At 39.3% G+C, this 11542-nt stretch overlaps 1 protein-coding gene and 1 long non-coding RNA gene across 2 annotated transcripts; one reads left to right on the forward strand and one right to left on the reverse strand.

The window, feature by feature from the left end:
* Window positions 1–899: 899 nt before the first annotated feature.
* LOC113019729 (nuclear factor 7, ovary-like) lies at window positions 900–3865 on the reverse strand. Its single transcript, XM_080299240.1, has one exon. It carries the CDS (start codon window positions 2735–2737, stop codon window positions 1349–1351), a length of 1389 nt encoding a protein of 462 aa, XP_080155366.1. The 5' UTR covers window positions 2738–3865; the 3' UTR covers window positions 900–1348.
* Window positions 3866–10578: 6713 nt separating this feature from the next.
* LOC145426110 (uncharacterized) lies at window positions 10579–11328 on the forward strand. Its single transcript, XR_013906868.1, has 2 exons — window positions 10579–11108; window positions 11169–11328. It is a non-coding gene; the product is annotated as an uncharacterized LOC145426110 (long non-coding RNA).
* Window positions 11329–11542: the final 214 nt, after the last annotated feature.

Consider the following 11542-nt stretch of genomic DNA (forward strand, 5'->3'; position numbering starts at 1 on the left):
AAAATACAAGTTTTTAAATTTTACTAATTTCAAATTATTTAAATCTGCCTGTCTAATATACAAAGTTATACATGGTCTGGCGCCTCCACCAATGAGTGATTTTATTAAACAAAAGTCTAGCAGTGTTGCCGGGTCTCGACTGACTCGAGCCACTGTTAGAGGTGATTGTGAACTGGCACTCAGGTGGACCACCTTTTCACAGAATGCTCTGTCATATCAGGGAGTGAGCTTCTGGAATAGTCTTCCACTGTCAGTGAGGGAAAGTACAAGTCTACCCATCTTTAAGAGTCACTTAAAAGGGCAGCTGAGGGACACACAAACATGCAATCATGTTTAATAATCATGTTTTATATTGGACGGGAAAAAGAGTTAGTGTATTACAAAAAGGGAAACAACTGTTAGTGCAATGGGTGAACGCAATATCACGACGGTCAGGGCATGTACAATACTGGGGTTTGTGCAATATAATTGATGTGTTTCCGTTATTGTTATCTATACTGTCCTCGGTGTCCACTCTCCTTGTCATTGTTTGTTCTAGTATAATGTGATCACTGTTTTTGTCCTTGTCACATGACCTGTAAATAGTGTCTCTGTATGTTTTTACTAACTTGTGTTTAACACCAACCTGCCAGAGGGTCTGCAGATGGAAATTAGCCCAAGGCTATAATCTGGCATATTTACATTTGTTAAAATGTTCATTAATATGTATTGCCCCTCTTTCTAAAAAATAAATAAATAAATAAAGCTCAGATATTTTTATCTACACTAGTTTATCTCATTACAGCAGTTTGATGTTTCCCTTTGAATCCCCCTGAAGATCCTGACAGTGTAGCACGTACATAATACTCCAGCCTTTCAACTCTGAGCTTATTTAGTTCTATTAATACACTGAAATCTCATTTGTGTCATGAAGAAAGTCTTTAATCAAACAGAATTCAAAGATCAGAAACATTTCATATATGGAGTTAAACATGAATCATTGTTTCAACAACATATTTATTGTTGTCATAAACAGACAAGAAGACAACAACAAACTGCTCCTCCCATTCAACACATGTCAGTCCATATCCCAGCAAACTAAATCATCTCCATTTACACATCAAATAGAAACATGAATCACTTGTAATGATTAGAAACTTGATAGAATTTCAAATCTAGTTTGGGGAGTCATTCAGTGAGAAACAGTGAAATGATTTTCCATGTGAAAAGGTGGACAGCAGAAACAGAAAGAAAGAGTGAAACTAAAAGAGAAACAAAGAGCTTTGGAACAACGAGGCAGCAGGAGGACAGCTGCAGTTTAACAGCTTCAACTCACTGACAGGAAACAACATTAGAAACATCATCATCCTCAACTCATCTGCTGCACTGACACTGACACCTTCAACGGACACACCTTCAGTTTATCATAAGTGTTAATGTATGGAAACATCCTGTGAGTGAAAGTGTGTGTGAAGGTGTGTATGTGTGTGTTAGTATCAGGATCAGAGAACGACAGCTTTCCTCTGTTCCAGTTCAGATTCATTCTGATCCTCTGGAACTTCTTCCGTACTGAGAGAGCAGTGACAGGAGCTGGTGGTGAGTGTTTGTAGTATTTACTTCCATCAAACAATATCTCCCATAATCCAGATTGTATGTGTCCCTTCCTCTGCACAGACTCTGCTGATACACCCAGTAACCACCCTGTACTGTCTCCAACATCAACATCCCAGCTGTGAGTCCCTGAGTTAAAGCCCTCAGAGCCCAGGACAGAGCCATAACTCTCAATCCTCTCTGGATTATCAGGAAGCTGCTGCTTCTCTCCTCCTCGTCTCACACTGGTCAGATCTTCAGACAGGATGAGTTGTGGACCAGCAGTGTTTGGGTCCAGAATGAGAGGAGTGTAGGAGACCATGTCCTTCATGTTGTTCCAGATGTTGAAGGTCAGGTTGCCCAGGTGTTTGGCCTGGTCTATCAGAGCTCCTGAGGGCAGCTGTGGATCATCCAGCAGGGGGCAGCGCTGGACTCTTTCCACTGCAGCCTTGTAGTTGTGCAGGAATGAGACGTCTTCAGCTCTCAGCTCCTCCTCTGTGGCTCTGACTGTGTCTGAAAGAGCTGCTATCTCTCTGCTCAGAGCCTCCATCTTCTCCTTCATCATCCCACTCTTCTGCTCCTCTTCCTCCCTCAGTGCAGCCAGCCTGGCCTCCTCTTCCTCTGCTAGAAACTGGTGAAGCTTCTTAAACTGCTCCTTAATCTGCCTCTCTGTGTATCGGGCCTGGACCTTAATGTGTTCTGCTGTTTGATCAAACTTCACTTGAACTTCTTCACAAACCTTTAACTTCTTCTTTAAGGGCTCCAGAGTTTCCTGAAGTTCCTTCTTGTGTTGTTGTGCAGCTTCATCGATGGGTCTGAATCTGTGATTGGTGTGTTTTTCTGAGCCACAGCAGACGACACACACTGGCTGCTGATGGTCCAGACAGAAGAGTTTGAGTTTCTCAGAGTGCAGACTGCAGAGAGCCTCTGAAGCTCTCTGATCTCTCTCCTGTAAGAACGACTCACACAGGTTCTTTAAAGCCAGGTTTAAAGGTGGATCATAAACTGATATTTCCTTACAAATTGGACACTCGTGTATTAGTCTCTCTCTCCACCATCTCTTCAGACAATCTTTACAGAAGCTGTGGCTACATGACAGAAGAACAGGATCTCTGAAGACCTCCTGACAGACCGGACAGCAGAGATCCTCCTCTGATCTGGAAGCCATTGAGTCTGTGAGTGAAGCTGAAAACAGCAGACAGGAAGTACAGTCAGTCCTGGCTCCCCTCCCTCCTCTACCACCTTCACTGAAACTTCCTTTGAGTCGTGTTTTTGCTCAAACTCACATTCAGTGTGTGGAGCGTCAGCAGCTTGAAGCAGCAGTGTTGGAGTTTTCCACTTTTCTCTCCTGTAGCTGGACTCACTCAGAGGAAGCTGCTAGTTTGGTCTGAGCTCAGTCTGATCGTCTGTGCGTCTCTCTGCACTGAAGAAGAAAAATAATCTGTTTCCTTGTTTGTCTCAGGTAAGTGATGTGAGGGGCGGAACTTCATTCACCTTCACTTTACAAAGGCTGTTGCTTCACCCATAAACGAGGGTGTGTTTAATTCCAGAGTTAAGTCGTTTAGGTGCCACCAAACAGGTCACAGCATTAAGCTCAGAAAATAAAGTGTGACTCAGCATTGCACCTGTCTGTCAGCTTTTATTCCAGACTTTGTTCTGGTTATTTGTCAGGTTCCCAACAGTGGGAGTGTAGTCACACAAACACAGGTGGTGTTAAGGTGGATTCACTTTGTTACAGACAGTGGTGTTATTTCCTGTAACTAAGGGTTGGTCAGATGGGAGGTGTTTGATAAATTTATGTGAAATGACCTGTACTTAGAAAATGTCAAGTGATGTGAGCGGCTCAGAAACAGGATTACAAATGGGTGCAGTAGATCGAATAGCCGATATTTCCAGTCCTGGATCAGTAGACTTTGTTTGAAATCAGATCTGATTTATTGAAATATTAAGAAAACATTACAGTTTCAGATACACAGATATTTACAATCAATCTGATTCTGTCCACTCAGATGATGATAATGCCATGATAATGCCATGTCTCCTCATTTGCACCCCGAGCTAACAGGTAAGTTATGACCAGAGGTGGGTCGAGTATCCAAAAATTCACACAATATTATTTAACCTCCTAAGACCCGAACTCTTTCATGGCATGCATTTTTAATTTTTCTTTGCTATTTGCGTTGATTGGGACCTAAAGAATGTAAAAACAAATAATTACCTGTTTTGTTTTGACCTAATTTTTGTTTTTGAGAAAACGAGACCCACATGAGGGCATTTGTTTCAAATTTTGATAGAACAGTGGCAGCATAATGTCCTCATAAGTGGATATCAGGCCCTTGTAGAGAAAAATTAAGTATTTTGGTCTAGACGTCCCAAAATGTGATGTCCACATATGTGGACACCAGGTCCTAGGAGGTTAAAAACAAGTTTCATCAACTTACATCTTTATGGAGTGGAAACATTGCAGATTGCTTTCTCTCCTTGCTCTTTATGAATGCACACAACAGGGAGCTCCCATGAGTCTGGTTGGGTCAAAGAAACTGCAACTTGCACTCACGTTCCACTCTTTCATAAGCCATGATTGACCTACTGGTTTTATTCCACAGAGCTTGACATTTTGCAAAAGCAGACCAAGACAGCCTCTTGTATTGAACATTGGTAGCTTCTGCAGCAGTGGCATCAACTATTGATATAAGCAGAAGCTTCTCAAACGTTGCTTGCGTTACCCGCCTTGAGCCAGTGAAAGAATCTGCATTTTTCATAGGTGGCTCGGTAGAAGAGGACGACTTTCGTTTTCTGTGGCTTTCCATTAATTCTGTATACATCTTCATTTTGTTGGTATGTGATGGACTGAGTTGAAAACAGGAGGAGTCACAGGAATGATTTGAAAAATAGGGTTGCCATTTAACCCAAAAATTATGTTTACAAAAGTAATAAATATTGAGCTAATGAAAGAGGTCAATGAAACAAAACTAAACTCAGGCAAAGCCTGCAAACTTAGCAAACCAAGCAACAGCCCAAACAAACATAACTGACTTAAACATGAAATGACACACAGAGGTATATATAATGGCTGATCAGACCACTATGACACAAGCGGGGTAACTAAACAAAACAAAATTGTAAACAACAAACAGTGCAGTACAGTCTGGTTTGATAATAAACACCAAAGAAGAAAATCAAAACTAATAAACCCCAAACTCAATATTTAATTAAATACAAATACTTTGTATTTAATTAAAGAAAACACACATTCTCCCCTTCAGCAGGAAGTGGTGGTGCCGTCCAATTATCCCTCTTTGCATTTAATGGTTTCAAACCCTAGCCTCCACCTTTGTCTGGCAACTCCCTGGATCATGGCAGGTTAGAAGTAAAAGAAACAAAAGTTAGCCAAAATCAAAGTAATGAACTGATATGAATACATAAGTAAAGAACACATGTATCCAAACTAATCAATAAACTTATTGGAAACTAAAGTGTGTTATTGTGTTCAAAAAAGGAATGAAAATACAAGTGTTACAAACTTTAAAGTGTGGCCATGGGTTTGGCAATCACATGGTACTATCCTGGTACATTGTCATGGTAACTAGTGATGTGTCGGCTCTAAGGCTATGTTCACACTGCAGGTCTTAATGCTCAATTCCGATTTTTTCATCACATCCGATATTTTTTGTCTGGTTGTTCACACTACAAATGAAATGTGACCGCAAATGCGCTCTAGTGTGAACGTTCATAGCTCTAAAAGCGGCCTGCATGTGCAAAAGAAGATGTCACACACAATGTGCTCTGTTTACGGAAGTAAAAATGGGGCTACAGAGCTAGTAGTAGTAGGTGTTGTTGCAGTAGACTGTCAATTTCTTTAGAATTGTCTCCCCATATGCTAATCAAGTCCAAAACCTCAGCTTCTGTCCATTAACTCGCTCTGCCTCCAGTTTCCGCCGCCATGCTTTCTTGTTTGTCTTCAACGGCGCTGATAATTGGTGTCTGTCTTGTGTGGGCGACGTAAAAGACGGATTTAATGCGACATGACCATCAAACAGCAGTCGCTTTCTAAAACATCGGATATGTATCGGATTCAGTACCACATACGAAAGTGACCCAGATCAGATTTGAAAATATCGGATTTGTGCCGTTCACACTGTCATACCATGATCGGATATGTGTTGCATAGGGTCAAAAATAATCGGATTTGATGCACTTTCGCCTGCAGTGTGAACGTAGCCTTGGAGCCAGATCTTTGAAGTGAACAACCGGAACCTTGCTTGTTTATATTTCTTTCTGTCACCCTCTCTCTCACTTTTTTTTGTACCTGCAGTACTTACCCTGAAATATGAGGAATGAAGACAGTTTCAAGAACAAACACACTTGGTCAGTGCTGAGAGTGGTCCTGTTGCTGAGGTTGGGGTCATCCTGTAATCTCTTACAAACTACAACCAATGCTTCAATGACTTGCACACAAGTGAAGAGAGATGTAACATCATACAAGACCATTGTTTCATCTGCCTCCATAATAAAATCTCTGATCTTCTCAAAATATTGTCACTGAGTAGTAACAGCAATTCCCATGTTAAGTCGTTCTGGTTTAAGAAAACCGTGCACCTACCTGAAGAAGTCAATTGGATGAGTGACAAAATATTTCTCAGACTAAAAACAGTACGTCCAGATGAACAGAATCAACTTTTTAAGATTTCCTTACCTAGATGATTCAACATAGACACTCACGCTTGTACATTATATATTCATTTTGACAGAAATGACAGTTGTTGGCTGTTTAGTTGGTGCATTAAATTCTGAAAACAACCCTTTGAGTTGCAACAGGAAAGTGTTGAGTGTTGCTTATGTTACAACACTCAGTGGGTGTGTAGTGATAGACTCTGAAGAGACTCTAGAGATTAGATATAAAAAATTACTGCTGTCATCATTAAGATTTTTACTGTTACCTGACAGTAACTTACCGATGAGCATTAGGATCACATCAAGGAAAAAAATATATTGTTTATCATTTTGAAAATAAAGTCAAAATTCAGTTTAAATGGGAGGATAACAGTTTCGTGGCAAACTGCCATGGATGCTAAAGCCTCTACAAAATGCCTTTTGTACTTGAGTTAATGAAACAATTTGAATCAGCTGCCTTGTGATACAACATACATCGTCTTTAATGCACGAGGATGTAACCAATGATAACCTCGCATCTGTGCACTGCCAGACATTTCCTTTGGTACAAATCCAGCCAACTCTTCCGCACTTGTGCGTAAAAATGCAGCTTTCTACGCCATCTTTTCATCACGCCGTGTTTATGTGCTAAACGGAAGTCATTTCCTTGTTGCTAAAACAGACTCTGAAGTATGATTTCACTAACTCAGAGGCTATAGCAACTGTAGCAGTTTGACTTGACACAACTTTAATCTCCACATTTACTTTTTCTTGAAAAAAGCCGAATTTTGGCTTTTTTTCCAAAATAGATTTTTGACCTTAATGTTAAAATTTCAACATTATTGTCAAAACGATGAATATTTTCTCTCCTCAATGTGGCCCTAACACTCTGTTGTAGTAACCAGTGATGGAGACTGTATTTGAACTGTAAGTATTATTAAGCAATTTTGCCTAATAGAGCAAAAGTGAATTTGGTTAATATGCAGTCATCCTTCCAATAAAAAGGATACATTATTTAAAAAGACAAGAAACCAAGTGAGGAAGAAACCTTTTTTCCTAAGGTGCACTCTGCCCAATACAACTGTTTTCTGACTGATTACAGTTACTCATATAAAGACACACCTTTAAAAGAACAAAAGAAACAGTCACACCAACTGTTAAAAGTTTCACACAACCACAGCCCATCCAAATCACCGCAACTCAACGCCCAGGAAAATGGAAAGAAAAAGGGCATGGTGTTTTGAGATGGCAGTCTTTATTCAGTGGCCTACAAGCTGCAAGACATCTCAGCTGTGCTTACGAGGCATAGCAGCAACACAGAAGGAGGACAAAAAGCTCTCTCACATGGGGAGAGCCTAGAGGTCAGCGACCGTAACAGTAGCAGAGTGGTCACCGTGTGTTTCCTTATCTACAGTGATGCTTAACTTAAAAGATGCCTTTTAGCAGCTTTTGATATGAGGAACAGAACAGAACTTCTGAAGCTAGTATTGAAAAAGGTTTCATTACTCGAACCCTTTCAACACCGTGCTCTTTGGTGACATCTTGTGGCCCAAAGTATGAAGAGCAGCTTGAATCTACAACTTGAAATAAACTGCTTTATTGTGATTCCCTCCTCTACAGAGCTGAGATATCATTTCTATGTGATATCTGTGGTGTTTTGAAGATGAATTTCTTTGAGGGGATGAAAAACAACAATGTTATGTCTGTTTGATTAATAAATAATTTTGATGAATAAAATTAAAAATGCGTCATTGTGTGTTCTTGCTTTGTTTGACTTCTTGACATTTGAAAATATAAATGTCAACAGACAAAACATTTTACACAGCATCCCTGATTCGCCCATTCATACACAGATCCAATATTCTATTAACAATGATGACACTACATGTAGTCTTTAAATCTGCAGTTTATCAAAAACCAGTGAGCAGTGAACGGTTTCCTTACCTTTAAATATAACGTCTCTTCTTCCTCTCCACTCCTGTCTGTCTTACATCTTTGTCTATGTCTGAGAGATACAGCAGCTGTACATTTAACTAGCAAAACACTGTGTGACAAACCGCACACAAACATTTACAAAATGTTATTCCCTTGATGCTGTGTGTGTGGAAATACCAAAGTTTCCTCATCATGTCAGAATAATTTTCAGTAACCTCCACCAGAATAGGTTGTATGTCAAAATTACTTTAATTAAAAGACAGATGGAGTGGACCTTATAACAATATTTAAATTTGCTTAATATGCTGAGAATAACAAAGAAAATGTAATGAAGTGATTTTAACATTTAAAAGTTTAAACTTTGTTAAGTCATGTAAGTCAGAGAGAGAGATTTAAGTTTTGAGGGGATTTTATATAATTAAACAACTTGAAGGAATGTGGGGTGTGTGTGTGTGTGTGTGTGTGTGCGTGTGTGTGTGTAGCTGTGTGTGTGTGTGTGTATTGGCCATCTCTTGGATTTACATAAGCATCTTGTGTGTATTTAACACAATTGCCTCGTGCTTTAAAGTTAAGTGTAACTATATAGTGTAGAAACTACATGATATGCAGAGAGGCTAGATTAAATTGTTCATATCATGTTCAAGTGAAGTAAGTCAATAATATAGCAATGTTAAATCCCGTGACACTGCACGGGTTTCAGACTCACGCTCTTTAGATCGTGGTTTCAGGAAGGCATCCATCTCAGTCAAGTCGAGCAGCCACCTCTACTTTTTTTGGTGTACCGAAAAAAGTAAGTTGGGTGGTTGTTACATTAAAAAAGTCTAACTTGTAATTTGAACACAATAATTTCATGTTTCTATGAACGTAATTAAATCATGTAGGATTTGCATGGAATTCAAAAACTTAATTTGTTCTTGTTGAGACGACCTGATACAATCTAGTAAGAGTGGTTAGTTGCTGAACTCATGAAATTCACAAGATCGCACAAGATTTCAAACTGCAGGAAAATCAGTGGAGTTATAAGAGGCAGAGAACTACACACACCACGTGCATGCTGTTGCTATTTATTGTGGATTAACCTGTCAAGGACAAAAACAAAAAAATTCTGCATCAAATACAAGAAATCATAGCTTTCGTGTGTTTCCTAGATTGTTGGCATGGTGGTTAGTGCTGTTGCTTCACAGTAAGAAGGTCCTGGGTTCAAATCCACATTCTGGCTAGTTTGCAGTGGCTTCTCTCTGGGTATTCTGGTTTCTTCCCACAGTTAAAAGTCAAGCAGTTAGGGTTAACTGGTGATTCTAAATTACCTGTGAAATGGTTGTTTGTTTCTATGTGAAAGACTGGTGAGGTGTCCAGGGTGTACCCTGCCTCGTAACCTATCATTTCAGGGTTATTTCCCAGCCCTCCTGCAACCCGGAGGATGGTAGTCATTGTAAATCCATTCAATTTTTATGGTAACCAGGATCTAGACTTTGTTGAACATTATGTAATATGAAGACAACATGTAGTATTTAAGTGAGCAAGTAGTATTGGGGTAAAAGTTATTGAATAGTGTTGAAATAAAATGACAAAATCGTGAAGGATTAAAACATCCCAAGAGCTCAACTTACTCCATCTGAACATGTTTCAATCGTGTTTTAGGAACACAAAATGCACAGGTTTATTGAATATGAAAAAGTTGTGTTGATTTAACTCAGTTGTTTAATTTTCTGCCAAAACATTTGTGTGCAACAAATGTCCATTATTGAATCAAGTAAATCCAACATGGCCTTTTTTTCCAGTGAAGAGGTCTTCCCTTTTATCTTCTGCGAGATGAGCAATTGAGAAGATTGGATCTAAGAGGTTCACAGTTTTACTGTGTTTAATGGCTAATTCAAAAGGATTTGGATCCACAACATACTTCCACTAGATGCCCAGCTGCTTTCAGAGAGCCAAACTTCCTGCATCAGCGTTTCTGTGGGCCTAAAGATCGACAGCTTAATCTAAATGACATCTGATCAAAGAGTTGTACTATGCTGATTTGTATTCCAGAGCACTAAGCAGTCACATCATGACTCAAACATAGTTTCTGGTACATGTTGCACTGTTGTATTGTTGTATTGTTGTATTGTTTTTAACTCGAGAATTAGCAGAAACCGACTGATTGGAAAATGACACGTCTGTGTCAATCTACAGTTATGTCATTAAACTGAGAGCGTAAGTGTTTGGTTAGCAGGATATAACCTTACATATATGTTAGGTTATATCCTGCTAACCTAACAAAAATTCAGAAACATGCTTAACTTACGTTCTACACTAGAAAGCATCTGAGCAATTCTAAGGTTTATTTTAAGTATTAGACTCTAGAATCAGCCATTAGAATTATCATCTACATTTATTTAAATGGTATAAAAACTTGTATTTTAAACACTAAATGTTCTAAATGCAGTTCCAAGGTTGCAACTAACCAAACTGTTTTATAATCTGTATAAAGCTCTGGTCCCACCAGCATACATGCACTGGGAGGTGCAGCTCACTCGCCTTGAACAACATGACCGCTGCAGTGACCAATGTGACCTCTACATGTATGCACTTATCGCCTTTTAAGGGCTTTTTAGAACTTATAGATATTGAGTGTGGTTAGTTTACTCACTAAATCCTTATAAAGTCTTCAGCAACGCATGCATTAAATGAGTCACCACTGGATGGTCAGTGTCTGTACACAAGAAGAAAACAGGACCCCTTAACTGCTCTTAATCACACAGACTTTTGAATCAAACTCAGAGTTGATTTTAATGACATGTTTTTTTTTTTTGGTTTTTCTCTGTCAGCTCGTCCTTTAAAAACAGATTTATGTCTTGCATGTTTTTGTTTCTATGTTGTATGTTGCATATGTTGCACCACACCAGCTACTTCCTCCTGCTGTTTCCACTGAACTGATGTGTGAAACGACAGTGAGATTTCTCAACACGGTTAAAACGTGCGCATATTGTGACAAAAAAGAGCTGCTGAAACCTGCTCACAGCTTCTAGGAAATCTTTTCATAATGCTGCTCCACGGTGAGAACAGAAGACGTCAGTCATGGACAAATGACTGTCCCAGCAGAAACAAATGACACATTATCAAATAGTATCATTTACAAGACATTATCAGTAACAATCAACCCTCTAAAATAAAAAAGAAAGAAAATAATGCATTTACTGCACATATGTATGCTTCCCAAGTGTTGGTGACTAATCCAAGATTTAGATCGCTTCCACTTTGCCACTCTGTCAAGCTCATTGCAACATCACAGGTGTTGGTGACTTCTTTCCCTCCTGTTTCCACTTCTACTCCTGTACCAGGGCTCACACTTATTGTACTGAAGATGACTTTAGATTTTGAGGATTGCAGCTGAAGAGGTGTT

Source organism: Astatotilapia calliptera, chromosome 3 (assembly GCF_964374335.1).
Source record: "Astatotilapia calliptera chromosome 3, fAstCal68.1, whole genome shotgun sequence".
In the NCBI taxonomy this organism is placed as follows: domain Eukaryota; kingdom Metazoa; phylum Chordata; class Actinopteri; order Cichliformes; family Cichlidae; genus Astatotilapia; species Astatotilapia calliptera.

Coding starts and splice junctions, on each gene's coding strand:
- LOC113019729 (XM_080299240.1), bottom strand. CDS start 2,737: ATGGCTTCCAGATCAGAGGAGGATCTCTGCTGTCCGGTCTGTCAGGAG.